General features: G+C 41.3%; 1 protein-coding gene across 1 annotated transcript in view; it reads left to right on the top strand.

The window, feature by feature from the left end:
• Positions 1–22893, top strand: part of RIN3 (Ras and Rab interactor 3) — a 91425-nt gene that overhangs the window by 21936 nt on the left and 46596 nt on the right. Inside the window, exons 2-3 of the mRNA XM_056851834.1 lie at positions 6738–6927; positions 9662–9776. Coding sequence (XP_056707812.1) covers positions 6738–6927; positions 9662–9776 — 305 coding nt within the window. The remainder of the gene's footprint in view (positions 1–6737; positions 6928–9661; positions 9777–22893) is intronic.

Here is a 22893-nt window from a genome sequence, read left to right as displayed (position 1 = left end):
ACTGCAAAGTCTGTGGATGGTTGAAAAAACCTGTTTGTTCCATGTAACAGACCAAAACCAGTTGTTCAGAGCATATAGCATATTTAAAAGTTCCATTTTACAGCTGGGGAACACGGAGTCAAATTAGCACCAAAACCGATCCAGTGAATGCATAGCAGAAAATCAAGAGTAATTTTAAATTAAATTAAGTACCATGAGAACCACCTCGTCAACCCTATTGGTTGCATTTACAGCTATGGAACACAGTTAATGTGCACGCATACGTTGTGCACGCATTTGCTGTGCACTGAAAATAAACATGCATACCTATATGTTTTAAAAAACTGTTTCTTTTCACCAGCTTTTCAAACACAATAGCACATTTTTGAAAAATATTGCCTGATTGTGGGACAAAAGACCCACATGGGTGGTAGAATACTGAAGGACTTGTAACTATGGAATACTAATATTAATGAGATGTGGGAAGAACTGGGGCTATTCTCACCAGTGCCACTGAAAGCATCTTTTTTTTTTTTTGCATTTCCTCTGTTTGCAATTCAAATTCAGAATCTGTGATGGATGGAATACATGTAAACTATTTTTAAATGGTTTTTTCCCACTTCCTATACTGCATGAATCACTTGCACAAAGGATGCCTCTCAGATGAAAAACATCTGAGCATGACTTGTGATAAACTCTAAAGAGATGTAAGTACATTTTACATTGTGGATGTATAAATAGCCTTCAGAGTAGTTATAAACATTTTGCCAGTGAAGCCCATGTATTGGTTTGGGCCATTGTGTATTTGAGCCTCCTTTTATTTAAAAGAAAGGAAAAATTCAGTGGAAACTTGCAAGCTGCTAGCTCCATGCTGATCTTTAAAATATGGAACAAAAATTATGTTCCTTTTAAAAGAAACCTGTTTGTATCTGTGGAGGAAATAGCCGTTAGCAAAGCTAAGTACTCCGACCACTTGCCTCTCAGAAGGAAAATAATCCCATTCATAGAAAATAAAGGTTGGATTTCATGAGACCTATTCCATTGGAAACCAACTTCCTTTTAGTTTAAAAGAAAGGTTCTTTATGAAAATAAAAAGGAGAAGCCATCTTTAGAGTCGATACTTATGTGATGTTTGCTTTTCTTAAGGTGCTTTTCTTTCAGTGTTGTCTTGGAGCAATGACCGTTGCCATTGTTTTTGAGCAAAATATCCCCGCTATGCAAAATCCCCACCATGCGAAATTTTCGCTATGTGAAACACATGAAGCTGCCTTATACTGAATCAGACCATCAGTCCATCATTGTCAGTATTGTCTACTCAGACTAGAAGCGGCTCTCCAGGGTCTCAAGCAGAGGTCTTTCACATCGCCAACTACCTGGTTCTTTTTACTGGGAAATCTGGGCATTGAACCTGGGACCTTCTGCACACAAAGCAGAGGCTTTTCCACTGAGCCATAGCCTCTCCTCAACTCTGACAGGAAAAGTGGTATAGAGGAAGCACAAGCTGATATTGTAAGAAGCACTGGCAGGGAACGCTTCACATCGCAGTAGGGTTGCCAGGTCCCTCTTTGCCACCAGCGAAAGGTTTTTGGGGTAGAGCCTGAGGAGGATGGGGAGGGACTTCAATGCCATAGAGTCCAATTGCAAAAGCTGCCATTTTCTCCAGGTGAACTGATCTCTAGTGGCTGGAGATCAGTTGTAACAGCAGGAGATTTCCAGCTAGTACCTGGAGGTTGGCAACCCTACATCACAGGTCCAAACTGTGGTGCTTTCTCCTGTGCCTGAAAAGGTCACTTGTTGTGCAGACATTAGTAGGGGATCATGCTTCACTGCCAGTTTCTACCAATTGAGCTGCTGTTAAAGGCGTAAGAGCAGGTCAAGGTGTTATTTTCTGGTGAATTGATAACTCTGTCCCAAATGACAAACTTGAAAACAAATCTTATATTGCAAATAGCAGTGTACTTTGTAATGAATTGCCATTAACAGACAGAAATACACGTGTGAAACATTTGACATTGCTACATCCTTATGGTGGGAAACACAGCAACGAAAGAACTTTATATATCATGTAGCTTGTTAAAACAGAGCACCTCAACAAGGCCAGAAAGGGAGGGCGATCACACTAGGGTTACCAGCGTCAGGTTGGGAATTACCTGGAGATTTTTGGGGTGGAGCCTGAGGAGGGTGGGGTTTGGGAGGTGAGAGACTTTAATGGGGTATACTTGCCATAGACTCTAGCTTCCAGAGTGGCCATTTTCTCCGGGTGAATTGATCTCTTGTCACCTGGAGATCAGTTGTAATAGTGGGAAATCTCCATCCACCACCTGGAGGCTGGCAACCCTACATCTGCATACTCAGGGAACTCCTCACCCCTGCAGAAAAATATTGCTTTGTATATATTAAATAAAGGAGGAGAAAAGCCCCTCCCCCATGAGAACTAAGCATGCTCATTGCCCTCTACCAGCGCAGTCCTATACAAAATTATTTTAGGTTTAGCCTAACAAAATTGTATTTTGCACTGGATTGCACTGTAGGAGTCGAGGAATGTTGAGAGCAGTTATGCACAGTGCCTGTTCTAGGTTTTGGGGGGCCCTGGGCAGGCAGTGTATACTATCCATTGTCTACAAGATTCTAGCAGAACATACAGCCCATTCCTGAACTAAGGCATACGGGGACGGCGGGGAAGAGGAGCAGAAGCGCCTCTTCCAAAGCCGTTTCCCCGACGCCGTTAAACTAAAAAAAGCCATTTTGCAGCTTTTTTTTGTTTAACTGGGGCTTTTCGCCCCATTGAAAACAGCTTGTTAAATAGCAGGCGCAGCAACGCGGTTCCGGCCGCCGGCGCGAGTGGCCGAAAGTGGTGAGGAAGCCACCCAAGCGGCGGCTCCTCCTCCCAGAACGCCCCCGGAACACCCCCCTGCACCGGCGTGGCCTCTCCGCGCCGTTGCCAGTGCCACGGAGAGGCCGCGCTGGCAGAGGAGAGAAGCGCAGTCCCGCGGCGTTTGGCTGCTGGTGGGACTGGCCTCACGTGATTACATGCATTTACGCTGGCGGCCAGGTTACGCCACCTCCTATACACTTTCAGCCCCATTCTCAGGAATGGGCTGATAGTAAACACTTACCTAAGTCCACCAAGCACTCTCCTAATTAAGAGACTGAAGCAAACTGGCTGCTTTTAAAGGTTGTCTGCCTCAGTTTGCTCACGGGGTTACTGCAAACTGCTTGAAAATTGCCTCAAAGCGACTGCCAAAGATGAGAAAGACACAAGGCATGATTGGGGATTTCACATTTCCTTTTTCTCAAGGCTTTGGAGTGTTGCTTGGCTGGCTTGTTATTCGAAGGAGCCTTAAATATTATCTGTTGGGCCCTTTTTACTTAGCTCGTTCTGAGCAGCTAGTGTAGGAAGCATCCAAGACTTAATATATGTTTCTTGTATTATTAAATTGTCTGCATCTTCTTTTGGATTTTCCTCCTTTCAACAATAATCCATTGATGGTTGTAGATAAGCACTTAATTACACCCAGTGTCCCATAAATACACTTCCCCCTTACCTTTCAAATTTGCCTAAGAATAAGCACCCAATTAATTAAGTTCTCATTCAGTCTTTCTTCTAATGGCCCATTACACCTACATCAGTTGCTATTTATACTTACCGTTGCAACATTAATTACATGAATTCTCCTGCAAAACATCTGTCCATTCTTTCGTCTTCTACCTGGGCTTGCATCTGCAGTTCCGGTACTCTAGTTCCAGTTCCCGTTTCTGTCCCTGGCATCAAAGCTATGCAGAAATTCCTCTGCCTTTTTGTTACTTCTAATAACCATCCTTCTGCATTTGTATTGGAATGTGAGCTTGAAAAGGAAGCCTCATCTATATTGTATTGATTCTATATCAAGTCTCTGAGTAACAAATTAAACAATATGTGAGGGCTTCTATGTGCAGAGCTTTCACTTTGTCCTTTATAAATAGCAGTGGTGCAGGGGGGTGGGCAGTTTGGATTAGGATTGTAGGTTGGGAGAGGGTTTACTGTGTTAGGGGTTTCGAGACACCCAAGTAGTAAGTTTCAACACAAAAATGGCAAACTTTGTTTTTGCTTTTAACAATGTGCCCTTAAGTTGGAGGTGGAGATGGCAAATGCCAGGGAGGGGGCATGGGAAAGGCAGCAGCTGCAACAAAGCAGTATATAATCATATGTGTGCAGTCATCTTTTTTTTCTACAATTGGACAGATTTGAGCTGTTCAGATGCACCATTTGTCTGTATCAAACATTCATCTTCCATGATGACTCCCTATGAGCAAGACAATAGTTGAACTGGCAGATGATTGAATGTGTCTGGCCACAATCCAGATCACCCCCGTATCTTGCAACTGCTGGGAAATACCTGGAGATTTTGGGGGGTGGAGCCTGAGGAGCTTGGGAAGGGGAGGGACTTCAATACCATAGAGTCCAGTTCCAAAGCGGCCATTTTCTCCAGGTGAACTGATCTCTATTGGCTGGAAATCAGTTGTAATAGCGGGAGATCTCCAGTTAGTACCTGGAGGTTGGCAACCCTGGGCTACTCTCCCTGCCAGCCACCATTTCTCTGCTCCAGATTGCATCCCAACCTGCTTTGACTCCCCCACCCCATTTCAAAATGTGTGTTTGCTTGGGTTTTGAACCTCATGAATGGGCCAGCAGCTGAGGAGGGGAATAATAGCCATGGAAAGGGCTGATCATCTGCTCTCTTTATTTCTCTGATCTAAATTTCCCCCTCTTGATATACTGCCTGGGGCTGTCGTGTGTGTATTTGTGCACACGGTGTACAGTCAGCCATCCATCTGGTAAGCTGTTTCTCTTGCTTTAGCAGGCAGGGATGGGTTTTTAAATGTCAGTCATTCCAAATGGCTTTCCACCTGCTCCTTGCATCTACAAACAAGTCTAACTTTAGACAGAAAACAATTTGAGTGTTTATTTTTAAAGTGTTAATGATCTTTGCGTGGAGCCTCTATAGGGACTCAACAACACATTTGTTTGATTAAGTTCCAGCTTGCCGTAACCTGCCCTCCGTGATGTATTCTGAAAATACGGTTAGATACCAGTATGGATTCATTCAGAATACCTTTTCTTTGAGGGAATAACAGTTTGATATATAGATTTCAGACAATGGACAAAATGAAATCCCATCCCGAAGCAAGCCAGAGTGATGCTGATAAACGTGGGAGGGGTGTGGGTGTCTCTTTCTGGAAGTTCTCTTTCAGAGGGATCATTCTTTAATGCCCTTCAACTGACCTTGAAACTATTTCCTTTCTTTTGACCTTTTTAGTAAGCTGTGATAACATAAGTTGTCAATATCTCCTTTCAGAATGCAGCTGGCCACGCTGTTGTCCCTAGGGTTGCCAGGTCCCTCTTCACCACCGGCGGGAAGGTTTTGGGGCGGTGCCTGAGAAGGGCAGGGTTTGGGGAGGGGCTTCAGTGCCATAGAGTCCAATTGCCAAAGTGGCCATTTTCTCCAGGTGGACTGATCTTTATCGGCAGGAGATCAGTTGTAATAGCAGGAGATCTCCAGCTAGTACCTGGAGGTTGGCAACCCTAGTTCTCCCTCAGAAGTTTGTTTGGTCCTCGTTCCTTAACCCATTCAGTGACAGCTTTATATATTTCAAAAGTCCGCCCTGCCCACCTTTCTTGTGCCAGCTCTGCTCTCTGTGCTGCCTGCCTGCTTAGGGGTACCACATGCAAGCCTCTGTTGCCAACTCTGCAGCCTGCCTTTCTTGGGATAACAGATACAAGCTTGTATGCCTGTTCTGTCCTGCTGTGTGCCTGCCTAATGTTCCCCTTTGTCCCACCTGCCATTCTGACTGCCTTCCTTCCCTGGGGTCCCAAATACCTTTCTTCAAGTAGCCTAATACTGGGGGCACCAAACATCTGCCTCTGCCTGCTCTACAAGTTAGAATTTTAATTGCCTATAAAAATTGGAACCCTTCATTCTGTATCCTTGAAATGTACCAGGGATGACCCCTTCAGAGAAAGGTACAATTCTGAGAAAAAGCATCTCATTTAGAAACTTGGGAAACAAAGATGAGACAGCCATAAATGTTTCTTGCCTTTAAGTGCTAATGAAACTGCTACTGTTTCCTCTATGAGCCTGAAATTCTGCAGGGAAGGTTCAGTGGGATACAGAAATGTTCATCTAAATTTTATGAAAAACAAAACAAAAAGGTTGTAGTCGTAAATTAATGAGAAACAATGGAATAGTGAAATTAAAAATAAATTTCATATCCTCCTTGTGGCTCTAACACCGTGTCCCCAAACCATCTTTCAGTACAAAACATATGAAGTAATGGAGAACACCTTCTCATCACTTCCTCTTCCTCCTCTTCTCTTACTTATACACACGGTCTTGCTTAGATTTCAAGTTGACCTGGCAGCTGAAACCACATATTTTGTGGACGTGACCTTGAAGGAGCACTTTGTTATTCTTCTCAGTTTGGCCTTTTCTGTACTCTGTTCTTCCTTTGTTTCCAAGGTAGGAAGAGAGTTACAGATGCCCTGCAACCATTCCTTGTAGACTGAGGCCTCTTGGCTAAGAACAGGCACAGAACAGGGAAGCAGCCTGTTTCCGTTTGTTCCTTGACAAATCCAGTTCAGCTATTGAAGGATGCGAAGGGGCCACATCTGAACTGAGTACCAGCTAAATAACTATATCATTCATACCTCAATCAACATTTCTCTGCTCAATATCTACAGCCACGGCTGTTTCCTAAAGGCTACTTGTGTTTTTTGGCAGGCCTATCACAGACACTGGCAAAGAAGAAGAGACTAAGACCCCATTGGGCCAGCCTACTGCTCAGGGCAATTGCTGTTCCCTTCCTGGCATCAGCCTCCTCGAGAAGCTCATCAAAACATGCCCGGCTTGGCTTCATCTGAGCATCACTCGGGAAAGGGCTGATGAACTGCTCTGCAAGGAACCAGCAGGGGTATGTCTACAGCTCTCAAACAATGCTGTTTCCTGCTCTTTAGGAGAAAACAATTTGTTAGGCTAGAACAGTGGTTCCCAAACTTTTCAGGCCACTGCCCCCTTGGTTCCCCAAACTCAACCCCAGAGCTCCCTACCCTATCCTATAAAAAGCATTATTCAAAATAGGGGTTTGCACGACTCACTAAAGAAGATAATAACAATAAAATTTCAAAACAATAACAATTAATTGCACAGCTATTCAAAATCAAATTAAAACTTTTTAGTTGACATTTATTCAACAAAACTGATGAACTTGATCCAGTGGTACCACCCAATTTGCCAACATGGTGCCATAGCTTGATCTATTGTAAATTAGTGAACACAGTTGAAGGAGCCCACCTCTAGCAGACCCCTGCTGTCCCCTTGCCTCTTAGTGCCTCCCTAGGTAATCCCACTGGTCCCCAGGGGGTGGTACTGCCCACTTTGTGAACCACTGGGCTAGAATGTTTCCCCCTCCCAAAAAAAGGCTTGAGATTTACTCAAACTCTTAAAGTGAGTAAAAAGTGACTTTTATATTTGTCCCTCCCCTTTCCATTACTGTCACGTCCTCAAGCTTTAGTAGGACCGTTTGTCGGACAGTGAGTGTTAGCATGGCTACAGAAGGAGGGGAAGATAATATAAAGACAAAGATTTGGTCCCTGGCATCTTCAATTAAAAGGATCAAGTAGTAGGTGATGTGGAAAACATCTACTCAAGACTCTGGAGAGCCACTGCTGGGCCAATGGCATGATTGAATATAAGGCACTTTCATGTGTCAGTGTGAGGATGGCATCACAAACAGACAGATGAATGTCAGGACAAATGCAACTTTGACTTTTTCCCCCCATGTTCCCCAGAAATTGTTCTGCCATATCAGGATGCAACACTGTTGTAAAAATCTCCTGTTTTTTTTTTTTTAAAGGATCTGGTAGTAGCTGCTGCCAGTTAAGAGTATCCAATACTGACGTTGATAGAGCAGTGGACATATTATCTTGGGTAGAATTTATGTGATAGCCATCTAGAATTTCTACTATCAAGGCGATGGAGCAGATTTCCTGTGTGGAATGATTAAAGTGTGTCTGCGTGTGCAGGGGAAGGCTTTTGGTTAGAAAAGGACTAGCTGAGTGTGGGAAACCCATAAAGCTATGAATAGAATGGAGAAAGCAAAGAGAGATTTTTCTCCGTCGCTCACAATACTAGAACGCAGGGTCATCCAGTTAAAATAATCACTGGCAGGTTCAGAACAGAGGAAAGGAAGTATTGTTTCACACAATGGAGAGTTAATTTACAGAATTCATTGCCACGGTGATATCCTCTAGCTTATGGCCAAAATAGACATGTTGCTGGGAATCTGTTTTCAGATCCCCAGATGTGAAACTGAGCAGCCATGGGGACTCCTCCCCCAGATGTCATTTCCACCTTTGGAAATCCTTCCCCAAGCTGCAGACAGGAAAAAACCAGGTATATATACTGTACCTGGTTTTTCCCTTCCCAGTTCTTAGAGCAGCCATGGGAAGCATTTCCCAACAGGGAAATGGTATGTGGGAGAGTTAACCCCCCCCCCATGCTGCAGCCCTGATCTAGATTTGATGAAAACATGGCTACTTTTGGCAGCTCATTTTCTAGGGTTGCCAACCTCCAGGTACTAGCTGGAGATTGGCTATTACAACTGATCTCCAGCCAATCACCTGGGGAAAATGGCCACTTTGGCAATTGAAGTCCCTCCCCTCCCCAAACCCTGCCCTCCTCAGGCTTCGCCCTAAAAACCTCCTGCCGATGGTGAAGAAGGACCCGGCAACTTTATCATTTTCACATCTGGGGATCCTAACATGGATTTCCAGAGTTGCATCTATTTTGGCCCTTAGATGTCTTTAATGGAGGAGATAGATAAATTCATGAAGAATAGATCGATCTGTCAGTGCCTATTAGACATAAGAGAGGGCTATACTCAGGCAGCACACCACATAACATGAGACAGAATGGATGAGGCCTATCTAGTGTTGCCAACCAACCTCCAGGTACTAGCTGGAGATCTCCTGCTATTACAACTGATCTCCAGCCGATAAAAATCAGTTCCCCTGGAGAAAATGGCCACTTTGGCACCTGGAACTTCAGTTCTGTCTAGCAGAGCTCCTCTTAAATAATTATGTCCTTATTGTTGTGATCTAGCCTGGACCAGTTTAACCCAGACTAACCAGAAATGAGTAAATTTTCCTCGGGTTCCTCTCTCAGACACCTCATTCTCAGCTACCAGACATGCTCTTCCTGTTATCAAGAAATTAATACTTTGCTATTTGATATTCATTTTATTGTTAAATAACAGGGGGATTCTGATCTAACCCATGGTGTAGAGAAAGTTTTTAACTTCCCTTCCTCGTGCTATTTTCCAGACCTCAAATGTCCCCCCTATTAGCCCTATTGGGGGAAACATGCAAGCAACCTAAGGTAATTTGTATGTTTAAAACTGAGGGACAAAGAACAGTTCTAGGGGGGACTCTGTGTGTGTGGAAAAATATATCAATTTTGTTCTGCCAAAAAGAAATTGTTGGCATTTATAAGCTGCCAACATTGACTTGTTGCAACAGTATTTTGGATAAAAGTGTAATTGCATTGTGAAATTTGACTCGGTTCTTACAATTATTGTTCAACACATTATAAATGGCCCTTTTAAATAATTACTATATTATTTCACACATCCTCTTTTCTCTGTTTAGATATTCATTGTTAGGAAAGATGAAAACCTGAAAAACCTCTTTCTCTCGGTTCATTTCCCAGCCCAGGCAGAGGGATCTGAAGTGGTGGAGTACAAGATTAAAGAAGAAAAATCATGTAAGTTGATCCCCAATTGTTAAATGTATAAGTCACCCAGACTGTTTTACAAGCCAAAGAAATATCTGCATCAGTATCTTCTACTTTCCAGCACCAATAATGTCTCTTGCCTTGAAAACCCTATGGGTCGCCATAAATTGGCTGCAACTTGATGGCAAAAAACAAAACAAAAACCCTACCTCCCAACAATAAAGGAGAAGGGTTGTGTATGAGCTTCTTGGTGGAATCCCATGTAAAAACTTCCTGGCTGGATCAGGCTCAGGTCCAAAGATGTTTTAAAAATTATACAGAAGAGGTAGGACGTGAACCAGGGACCTTGTACACTACAATCCCTCGACTGACTTGATTATTTTGGTAGAAGCCTTTTCCCCATATGCATTTTTGAAGTGGAACATGCGCCTCCTTAATTCCATGACTGGCATCTTTCCATGTAGCTATTTTGTTCTATAAGACATTGCTTCAGGCCAATATTCACAATTCCTGCTGGTAAGAAGATGAAGGGAACTCGAATGCTAACGGATAGCATGAGCACAGCCAGCATTAACTGCACAATACTCTAGGCAGCCTGCCGCATAAAAGACCTCTGGCAGATAAAATTTCTCCTATATTCTCTGCAGCAACTCCATTAGCAGGGGTAATGGGCAGTTCCAAAGAGAGGTCATACAAACACACGCATACTTGTCCACAGCAGTTAACAATCAGTACCTTGCAGGCCCCCACCCCAGATAAAATAAAATGAGGGTTACATTTTGGTCTGATGCACCCTGAAGTGCTCGATCTCATTTTCTGATAACTGTCCCTGCGAGCAGAGCAGTAGTGTTTGACTCACTGCTGCTTTTGGAAAGGTTAAAAAAAATCGTGCATAAATTTCTTTGAATATCTGGCATTGCAAGCTGCTGGAGCTTAGAAGTGTGTAAGTGCTTAGGCATATTCATGGGCTCCCTGGCATATCATGATTCAGAGACAGTTAAATTAGTTTGAACAATTGAGGAGTTATGAAACTATCTGTAGTAGCATCTATGTATTATTCAGATGGGAACTAATGAGGAAATTGAAGGGGATAACTAGGCAGAGGTTGACAATAGGCAGCTTTATTCTTTCGAGGGAACAGACAATTTATCTCCAGCTTTCTTCATTACCGGCTCGAAAACTGGATTATTCTGCATTACTCTCGACTACATCGTTCAGCTCACAGATAACCACAGGCTTTAAAGTCTTTCATTCCATGAATAACGGTTTAATGAAATGTTGCACAAACTAATTGCAATGGGGCGCTTGTAATAGAATTGCCCCCTCCCGCCTGGGACTACATTTCATTTGTATTCTATCCTCCTTCTGAAGAGTTTAGTACAATGTTCAAGGGGTTCCTTAGATAAGTTCCCATCCAGAAGCTGGACAAAAACTGCTAGATCTTCATATGGAGAGATAGTTGCCTGCCCCTTTAACATCTCCCACTTGTGTCTTTTGCTCTGATGCTCCACTGCTCATGCAGGCAGGGAAAGTGGGCAGGCAAAGAACTGTGTGGAGCAGCGGGGCAGGAAACCACAACGACTCCAGCAGGCCTGCTTAGCTTCTGAGATGGAACTACCTCAGCCATTCATAGGGAACCACCGAGAACCAAGCAGGACCATTTATCACTAGGGTTGCCAACCTCCAGGTACTAGCTGGAGATCTCCTGCTATTACAACTGACTGCCAGCCTATAGAGATCAGTTCACTTGGAGAAAATGGCTGCTTTGGCAATTGGACTCTAGGCATTGAAGTCCCAAACCATGCCCCCTTCAGGCTCCACCCCAAAAGCCTCCTGCTGATGGCAAACCGGGACCTGGTAACCCTATTTATCAGGGCAGGGCAGCCATGGTGAGGTATCCTAACCAAACTCACCTGGGTTTGGCATCAGTAAACACACACAGTAAAAGAGCATTATTAGAGAAAATTAGAAAAGGATATTAAAACAAGGCACACAATTTAGTGATGACAGGATGCATATAAAAATAACAAAGCTAACTTGCTGACTGCTTACTAAAGTCCTAACACAGAGTAATTGGTTCTGGAGGTGTAAAGTCTCCAGGGCTTAATACAAGTGTCTTTCTGGAAGCGGGGAAGGGGGAAAAGAATGAGGGACTATTTTTCTTATTAGCTACACTTATGGAGAAAGCTGGCCCTAACCTCCTGACTCCCCACAACCAATCACAGGGCTGTCTTCATGGAACCTTCCAGGGAATGAGTGAACCGCCCTTCTCCCAACTGAGATGCTCAGCTGCAGCGCATGGTCCAGTTAAGCCTGCCTGGGCACATGTCCTTGAAAGAGACTAATGAGGGGGAGTGTGCGCTCTTCACCTGCAAGAGGCGAAGAGCTAGTTCAGGCTGGGAAATGCCTTCAGGTTGGATACTCTCTTGACACCACTGGCCCTCTAATTTGGCATTGTCTTCTAAATCCATTGAAGGTGTAACTCTGCTTAACTCTCTTGTTAGTCACTTGGTATTAAGATTTGTACATAAGACAGCATTCAGTAATGATGGGGTGTACCCTGTCCCTAACCTACCGCTCCCCCAAGCAAAGCTTATTTATTTGCTCAACTGTTTAAATGCCACCTTTCATTTTGGCTCATGTTCAAAGCCTTCCTCTAATCTAAGGAGCCTTCCTATCGCTTAAGTGGTGCTTTTCCTGCAACAGAAGAGCCACGTAAATTGGAGGAAGGGCCCTTAGATTGGCAAAAGGCTACTTGGGGGATGACTGAATCCCCTTCCCCAGTAAATCCTGTGCATACTGTAGACCAGTGGTTCCCAAACTGTGCTCCACGGAGCACTTGGTGCTCAGCAAAACATCTCCTAGTGCTCCATGAAGAGATTGGGGAGGAAAATACTACTGTCATACAGGTACTAGGTGAAAATTAGTGCTCCATGATGAATTTCTCTCCTGAAAAGTGCTCCATGTCTCAAAAAGTTTGGGAACTGCTGCGACATTCACAACATACTTTTAAAGATGTGCTCATGGTTTAAATGTGACTAATTTTGTCCACAATTAATATACTATGCTATATATGTTGGTAATATATTGAATTATATTCACTATTTTCAGTGTCCTGAAATTTAACTTCATATTCAGATATGCCCATATTTGAGACTATTTCTGATCCAATAATACTTTATTTTCTTTTTTACATAATTTGCTTTTTTCCCTATTTCTAGCTTTCATCTTTTCCTACCTCTCAGGTAGCAAAAAGTAAGATGTATGTACTAAGGTAGAATAGAGTGCAGCAGTTTTCAGCTCTCTCTGATTCTTTAGTACTAGGTATACTCACAATTTCTTTTCTTGTAGAAAATGACAGCATTTATACTTTCAATTAATTAAGGATATTTCTATTCAGTCTCTTTAGAGTCCTGCTCGAGGTAGCTTTTTAAAGTTTGTAAATATGCAAGATCATATAATTTTATATGCTTAGCTACAAATTATGCATTTTATGTTGTTAAAGCAGTAAAATAAGTTTAGACTTGAGATGAAAGAAAGTATTGCATTTATTTCACCCCCTCCCCATTTTCCATGGCTTCAAAATTTCTGGAATTTTAAATATTTTTTCCTCTGGAGTCATGTGATCCTGGACAAGAGGCCACAGTTAGAACAGAATATGGAGAAACGGAGTGGTTTCCAATTGGCAAAGGTGTCAGACAAGGATGTATTTTATCTCCCTATCTCTTCAATCTACATGCAGAACATATAATTAGGAAAGCTGGATTAGATTTAGATGAAGGTGGAGTGAAAATTGGAGGGAGGAACATTAATAATTTGAGATATGCTGATGACACTACATTATTGGCAGAAAATAGTGAAGATTTGAAACAACTACTGCTGAAAGTTAAAAGAGAAAGTGCCAAAGCAGGACTACAGCTGAACATCAAGAAAACAAAAGTAATGACTACAGGAGAATTACACAACTTTAAGGTTGAGTATGAGGAAATTGAAATTATTCAAGACTTTCTATTCCTTGGCTCCACCATCAACCAAAAGGGAGACTGCAGCCAAGAAATTAGAAGGAGATTGAGACTGAGATTGAGAAGGGCAGCCATGAAGGAGCTAGAAAAGATTTTGAAGTGTAAGGATGTGACTCTGGCCACCAAGACTAGATTAATTCATGCCATCATATTCCCTATTACTATGTATGGGTGTGAAAGCTGGACAGTGAAGAAAGCTGATAGGAAGAAAATAGATTCCTTTGAAATGTGGTGTTGGAGGAGAGTGTTACGGATTCCATGGACTGCCAAAAAAACAAATCAGTGGGTTATAGATCAAATCAAGCCTGAACTGACCCTAGAAGCTAAAATGATTAAACTGAGGCTATCGTATTTTGGTCACGTCATGAGACGACAAGAGTCACTGGAAAAGACAGTCATGCTAGGAAAAGTTGAGGGCAGCAGGAAAAGAGGAAGACCCAACAAGAGATGGATTGACTCAATAAAGGAAGCCACAGCCTTCAATTTGCAAGATCTGAGCAAGGCTGTCAAAGATAGGACATTTTGGAGGACTTTCATTCATAGGGTCGCCATGAGTCGGAAGCGACTTGACGGCACTTAACACACACACATGTGATCCTTGATTGAGTGGAGCCAACCCATGGCATTTGGACGGATAGTGCTGAATTAATAATTATAATGCTTTTGGCTGTAGCATCAAAGCCAGGTGATGAGATGTGGCAGAAATTGCTTGACAGGAAAACTCCAGAAGACAACAGAAAGAGTAGTCAAGAAGAATTTCATATCCATCAAGACCTATGGTTTGTATACCTTGGGTCAGATTTGGGGGACTTGCAAGAAGTGGGATTCTGGTAGTGACTAATAACCAGGGCAGAAGCACAAGTGGCAGAGGGTCAGAGTTAGCGGCTGGACACGTTAAGCTATTTATAGCTTGTCTCTAACCAGGGCTGCTTTCACACCAAAGATTTCCCCTTGCTTCAGCCACCCAAATGATGTATTTTTTTCATGTTTCCAAACAATGTCATCCTCTTTTTATGTATAGACCATTAACAGTTCCTTCCACAAAAAAAAACCCTGCTTTATTTTAAACCTGTAAAAAATGGTGTTTCCTGGCCAGGATGCTATCACAGGAGCAGTTTCTTGTGTTTGAAGGGAAACAGTGTGAAGAAGGAGAGGAGGGTCATTGGGGGCTCTGTAAATATGCAGAGGTTTCTTTTCTTTCTTTTTGCCATCAAGTCACATCTGACCTTTCTTTTTCTTTCGTTCTTTCTTTCTTGCTTGCTTGCTTGCATTTATTGCATTTATATCCCGCCCTCATTCCCAGCAAGCTGGGTCACAACATAATAATAAAACATCAATCAAAACATACATTAAAACATACTTTAAAATTCCATACTTCATATTATAATAAATCAAGATGGCATTCCCTTCTAAATCGTAGCCACTAGGCTGGTCCAGTCTGCAATGGGCCCCCAGGCCAGGTTGGGGGAAGAATGGGGAGGCCAGCAGTTTATGATAGTGGAAAGATTTATGGCGACCCCTGGTGGGGTTTTCAAGGCAAGAGATGTTCGGAGGTGGTTTGCCATTGCCTGCATCTGTGTCATGACCCTGGTATTCCTTGGAGGTCTCCCATTCAAATACTTGCCAGCGTCGACCCTGCTTAGCTTCTGAGATCTGATGAGATCAGGCTAGCCTGGGCTACCTGGGTCAGGTTTCTTTAGAACTTGTGAAAAAGTGTCATGTTATTCCTATCCGGCATTACTTGTGCTCGTGGAGGATTTTTTTTTAAAAGTCACCCACAGCTTAGCCAGCCTTTTAAGGAAAGGGAGGGGATCATCGGAGGTGTCTCTGCAAATACATGTAAGGTTTTAAAAGTTTTTGAAAGCCATTGTGTTATTCCCGTGCAACGTTAAATGCTCATGCAGTTTAGAAAAAGAAGAAAATCGCCTTTAGATGAGGGAGGGGGAGATGCCTCTGCAAAGATGTAGATTTAAAATAAAGTTTTTAAAGGTGTTGCATTATTTCCTATGCAGGTTACCCATGCTCCTGAAAATTAATAAAAATTAAAGCAGGGTGTGGGAGAATCCCGATGGTCATGTGAGAACACAGCCGGGGGGGGGGGCTTCAAGGCACATCAGGTGTGAAAGGGAAACCATTTCTGCCAATGGAGAGAAAATGGATTACCCTCTGCTGTCTAGCATCATCATTGCCAAGGTGATTTAACACAGGATCACATCAGCAACCTGACCTCCACAGAAAAACACCCTGGAGTGGAAGCAGCTCAGGATGGGAAATGAGGCATGGCTCAAAGCTATTATTGCTAGCTTACATAAGGGGAAGCTATCTCAGGGCACTAGGTTATCCTGGATGACCTTTACATCAATTCCATCTTTACAGTTTAATGGATTCAAAATGTAGACGAACACACAGAAATGTCACCTTCTGCTAGTGACAGGAAGGAGCTAAGCACCATGTAAAAATGACACAAGGACAGTAATAGGTTTCAACATTCGATCCCATTCAGTGCATAAGAAATGGCACCACGGACATGCAGAATGAGTTTGGGAGCCTTGGAGACGTCGCATTCCAATCATGGTGACTCATTTTATTTTTAGTTCCAAGTAATGCACTAGAGAGATAGCTTTCTCGGCTCTCCATATTTAGTAACGTTGACCGCAGCACACTAGAGCAAGCTCAGGGTCGTGTTTTGGTTCCCGTTGTCATTTAGGGTAAGTTGCCCACCTTGTTGAATTGGCTAGTAAGCCACCTGTACAGGTTTATTATTTTTTAAAGCCTCTTTTCTTCAGGAGCTAAAAAAACCCTGCTCATGTCTGTCTGCCAGACCAGCCTTATTGGGTTTTTTGGGTTTTTTTGGTAGTTGAAGTAATTTCTTTTAAAAGCATAGGTTTGCTTAGCTAAGATTCTTGTTTTCAGAGTATTGTATATGTGGATTAAATGTGGTGGACAAACGGATTTCGTTGCGCTAAAGATTTGCTTCCTGAGTACATTTTGGTTGACCGTAGTTTTCGCTGACAAAAGTAAACAGGAAGGTTAGAACTATTCACTAACAGAAACAAGAAGAAGCAAGTGACATCATATAACCAGGGATATACATTTGCATGTGACACTGAATAATATTTCAAGAGAAAGCATTCATGGCTGTGCTTTGTGCAGCGGCAAGCAAGGATGTAAACCGCATGAGTGGAAATGGATAGCATGTTTATCTTTGACCGGGAGTACCTGTGTTCAAATCCCTGCTCCCCATAAAGCTCATTAAATGACTCGTCAGAGTCACTTTTCCCTGAGTTCCACAATTATTGTAAGAGGAGAAGTGGTGGGAAATACGTGTATATAAGACAAGGGTGCAGGGAGGGAGGGAAGGGGCAAACTGCCCTAGAGCCCCAGAAGGCAGAGGGTCCATGACCTCTCGGTTCATATTGCCTAAAGGTAGCGGACAAACAAGGTTATAGAGTTGCCAACAATCTGAAGGAAAAAATGTCCTGCCCCTTTAACAGAGGCTTAATGGGGTGTTATTTTTCAGATTGACATGTTTACCTCTGCACATTCCTACACATTAAGCCTAAATTAAATGGGCATTTTCCTTTCCGGTTTGTTGGCAACACTACAAGGTAATAATGTTGACCTTCGACCTTCAGGGCAGTGGCTCACAAAGTCAAATAGGAAGCCTGTTGCTTATCGAGTGAATTGGCGTTCGTGGCAATTAATGAATTTATGGTTATTAAATGCTTCTTACTAAACGATATAGCCCATTTATTTTGTTGCTGTTCCATGTACTTAAATACGTTATCCTCTGAGAACATTTGTAGGGTGGGGTGCAGGACGATGAAGTTTCCCAACATTGTTTTGCCCTGGGCTGTCTTTCTGCATAGACTGCTGATGACATAGAAGCATATTGCTGTGGAAAATATTCATGAGGAGTGGGGAGAAACGGCAAAAGGAAATGTGTTCTTCCATTTACCCTCCCTCTTCACCCACAGCTCGCATTTTCAGACTTCATGGAAACAGCTTAAAGGGACACTTCTTTGCTGATGAGTGGAGGCTTGATGGGTGGGTCTTCCTGGACTCAGCCCCTGGAGTTGGCCAGCAAGGAGACCCAGGGGGCAGCCAGGCCCTTGAAACTTAGACTGCAGCAGCTGTCTGGTTGACTCTTCTCCTGACTCGGGTTGCCAACTCCAGGTTGGGAACTACCTGGAGATTTTGGAGGTGGAACCTGAGGAGGGCAGGGTTTGGGGACAGGAGGGACTGCAGTGGTGCACAATGCCATAGAGTCTACCTTCCAAAGCTGCCATTTTCTCCAGGCAAACTAGGGTTGCCAGTAGGGTTGCCAGCCTCCAGGTACTACCTGGAGATCTCCTGCTATTACAACGGATCTCCAGCCTTTAGATATTAAATTGCTTTGGCAATTGGACTCTATGGCATAGAAGTCCTTCTCCTCCACAAACCCCACCCTCCTCAGGCTCCGCCTCAAAAACCTCCGGCTGGTAGCAAAGAGGGACCTGGCAACCCTATGGGACAAGCTGGTGATGTGAGGAACTGTGGATGTTTGGGAGGGGAAGATCCCCTGCCAGACTGATTTTTCCCTGCCCACCTTTCCCCTTTTACTGACTCTCAAATGTTCTCTGCATTCTGTGCCTCCTGGAGTATATTCGTATAACTTTTGGTTCACTTACAAAGTCATATTTTCCTGCATTCCTAGTTAGTCCCTCTGAGCACATACAGTCCCATACCTTGTATGCCCAGTTTTGCTGCTTTTATGATTAGGTCCAGCCCCTTTCTATTAGACATGGCAGCAGTAGACATTTAAACCACTGTGAATTAAGATGAAAAGCTGGACGTTGGACAGTTAAAAAAGTGAAGCTAGTCATCAAGGAAATATTCTGCTTTATGGGCACAGGTCTATTTCCCCATTAGTATTCTAACAAATACGTTTGCTGTTGAGGGAGGATTTTGTATCCTAGGATAGTTCCTGTTCTGTGTAAAATAGAAACATCTGGGTATTTCCACATACTGATAAGAATTAGTTTCTGATTCTAGGTAGGGGATTTTCCACACTGTCTTGGAAATGTCGAAGGTAGTAGCAAGCCTACCTGGCAATTTGAACATAACGTCTGTCAGTTTTTGATACAGTCTATTTTCATCTTCAAGTGATAGAAGGAGAATAAGCAGAAACTGAATCCAGACAAAATGGAGGCGGTGCTGGTGGAGAAGCCTGTGCCACTCGGAAGAACTTATTTGATGGGTTTAGATGGGGTTTGGTTTATTGTTGCAAAGCAGGTAAAAGTTAGGGGTACTTTTGACCCAACCTGGTTTTTAGAGAAGAATGCTGACATTGTTGGCTTACTTTCCCTTTTCACCTACACGTTATCATCATATCTCATTCTGAACTGGACCTAGGGGTATCATTTGCTCACCATCAGTGTGGGGGGAAGCCGCTGGTGGGCAACTGTAACTTCTATACAAATAACTCTTTTTCTTGTGGGCATGTGTGGAAATGAACCTAGTATTCATTTAAGTTAAGGTATTTAGCTTAATCTGAAAAAACTTCACTGCCTACCACATTTGCATCTGGGCTAAATTCAGAGAGCTGGTTCTTTTTTTTTTTTTTAATAAATTTTTTTTATTTTCATAATAAACACAAAAAGAAAAAAAAAGAAAGAAAAATTACATATACATTAAAACAAAAATAAAAATTACATGTTCAGGACACAATTTATCTACTATTACAATATTCAATTCACTTTATAAGCCATGTGCCCTAAATCCAAAACCCATCCCCCCACCAGTGCCCTCCACCATTGAACTTCCGATGGAGTGTTATGACATATCAGAAGAAAAAATCTATTATTATATCATATTAAAAATCATATTATACTATAATTCGTTAACTATACTTTTAAAATCCGTTTTTGCCACTTTATCCCAATATGCGGTGGCCTTTACCCACGTACATTTAAATTCCTCCATATCTTTATCATGTAAAAATGCTGTAATTTTGGCCATCCGCATATACATCCATAATTTTTCTCGCCACTCTTTGATTGAAGGTTTATTTAATTGCTTCCATTTTTTAGCAATTATAATTCTTGCTGCAGCAAAACTATATTGGCATATGACTCTATCACCTTTATCCAGATCTTTTTTTGGTATTCCCAATAAACAAAAGGCGGGGTCTTTCTTAACTTTTGATTTAATCAATTCATTTGTTTCCTTCAAAACTAATCTCCAAAACCTCCTTATTTTTTTGCAAAACCACCAAACATGCATAAATGTGCCTAATTCTGTACCGCATTTCCAACATATAGCTTCCTCATCTTTCTTCATTTTGCTTAATAATACTGGAGTTATATGCCATCTATAGAACATTTTATACAAATTCTCTCTTATTTCATTTGAAATTGTAAACTTAAATTCTTTTTTCCATAACTTTTCCCAAATTTCCAAATCTATATTGTAGCCTAAGTCTCTCATCCATTTCAACATCACTAATTTAATCCTTTCTTGTTCCAAATTTGTCTCTATAAGTAATTTATAAACCCTACCTATCAATCCTTTATTTCCCTTAGATAATATGACCTCAAATTTTGATTTGGTTTGATTAAAACCCAACTTATTATCTTTGTTAAAAACATCTCTTAGTTTATAGTACATAAACCAATCTTTAATCAGAATTTCTTCTCTTGATTTCAGTATCCATATACCATCTTTATATTCTGTTATTTCTCTATAGTTATCACAATCCAAATTTAAATGTACACCTCTTCTCATAAATGCTTCTATAGGGTTAATCCAACCGGGTGTTTTACTTTCAAAAATTTCTTTATATTTATTCCAAATTTGCAATAAATTTTTCCTGATGATTTGAGAATTAAATTCTTTATTTACTTTCTCTTTATCATACCACAAGTAAGCATGCCACCCGAATCTCAATTTAAAGCCTTCTAATTCTAATAATTTCGGATTCTCTAAAAGAATCCAATTTTTAATCCAGGTAAAGCATGCTGCTTGATAATACAATTTCAAATCTGGTAATCCAAGTCCTCCCGTATCTCTTTGCTCAATTAAATTATTATATGCAATCCTGTGTCTTTCTTTACTCCAGAGAAATCTCATAATATCTTTTTTCCAAACATCAAATATCTGTACACCCTTAACTATTGGGAGGTTTTGAAACAAAAAGAGCATTTTAGGTAATAACATCATTTTAACTACTGAAATTCTTCCCCATAGCGATAATGGCAATTTTTCCCAACTTATCAAATCCTTTTTTATCTGTTGCCATTGATTCACATAATTATCTTGAAATAAGTTAAGGTTATTGTTTGATAACCATATACCTAAATATTTAACTTTATTTTCGATATTAAACCCCGTCTTTTTCATTAATGTTTGTTGTTGTGAAAGAGTCATATTCTTAGTTATAATCTTAGTTTTAGTTTTATTAACTTTAAACCCTGAAAGCTTTCCATAAACCTCCAAAATTTTATTCCATCTGTCAATTTGTTCAATCGGATCAGTCAAAAAACATACTACATCATCCGCATATGCTTTAAACTTATAATGATTTCTACCTATTCGTACACCAACTACATCACTATTTCTAAGATTATGCAATAATAATTCTAATACTAAAATAAACAATAAAGGGGAAAGGGGACACCCCTGTCTCGTTCCCCTTTGAATTTCAATTTTGGGTGATAATGACCCATTTATAATCAAGTTAGCAGATTGTTGTGTATATATACCTTTTATAGCTGTTTTAAAATTCTCACCAAAATCCATAGAGTCTAATATCTTAAACATAAACTGCCAATTAACATTATCAAAAGCTTTTTCAGCATCCAAAAATATCAAAGCTATTGGTGTTGTATCTTGCTCTGCATATTCTAAAAGATCAATTACTACCCTCACATTCTGACTCATCAACCTTCCTGGTAAAAAACCAGCTTGATCCTCATGTATTACTTGATTTAGTACTTTTTTTAATCTTGTAGCTAAAACTGTTACAAATAATTTATAATCAGTATTTAACAATGATATTGGTCTAAAGAGAGCTGGTTCTTAACTGTTAAGTCCTTCATGATCTACATGTCCTTTTCTGATTAACACAGGACACTTTGGGGGGAATTTGGACTTGATATCCCTTTGTTTACTGAATTGTTTATTTCTATTTTTAATATTCCTATTATATGCCACCCTGAACTTTGGATAATGCAGGCAGAACATACTTTTTTGAAATTAATTCTTCAGTCTAATTTTTGACTCTATGAGAGAAGAATTTCCACTTTAAAGAGAAATCCTTAACTTTAGGTTGTACTTCCTGAAAAGATCTGCCTTTAGCAAGTAGGCACAATTTCCCTTTTTCTGTTCCATTTTTCTATGAGCAACCCCTCTTTTCTAACACCTCTGTGTGGGAGTGTTGCAGAATTAATGTCTTTTATCGAAAGGTATGTGGTGTTCTTAAGCCCTATACATTTCTGGGAATCCTGGTGATGAGGGTTCAAGATTTGAAAGTCAGACAATTCCTCCTTTCAAAGAGCATTTATAGGAGGGAAGGGGGAGGGATTTGGGGCTTGCTATTTTATCTTTGGTTTTAGCTTTGGGTGTTTTAACTATAATTGAAAGTGGCCTTGAACCAAGAGGAAAGATGTTTTAAATGTTTTAATAATAAATAAACAAATACCGTAGTTGCCCCACAATGGGGCATCACAAAATGGAAGATTGAGCCCCATAATTTCATTGGGATTAGTAAAGTGAACAGGAAATGGAAAACTACTTATGCCTGTTGGATGTAAATATACACTCTCCTCTGTGACCAGATTTATTATCACAAAGTAGAGACGACGCCAGGTTTAAGAAGCAAAGGGAGAAAAAAGCTTTTTTTATTTTGCCAGGCAAAAGAGGAAGACATTTCAGCCCTTTTTGGGTTCAAAAGTGAAAGTCTCCTAACAGACTCCGCCTAGTTCTCATATTTATACTTTTCCAGAGTTCTTTGTTCTAAGAGGATTTGAATATCTCCTCCTCTCAAATCCACCCTAACTCTGATCTCATTTTGTGGTCACATGTATATGATCTCATCTGTTATTTGGTGATATCCTGTACCAGATACGAAAGATCACCTGCTTTGT

The sequence above is a fragment of the Euleptes europaea genome, chromosome 6 (genome assembly GCF_029931775.1).
Source record: "Euleptes europaea isolate rEulEur1 chromosome 6, rEulEur1.hap1, whole genome shotgun sequence".
Lineage (NCBI taxonomy): Eukaryota > Metazoa > Chordata > Lepidosauria > Squamata > Sphaerodactylidae > Euleptes > Euleptes europaea.
The sequence above is the reverse complement of the archived record's forward strand: the minus strand, read 5'-3'. Positions and strand labels throughout refer to the sequence as shown.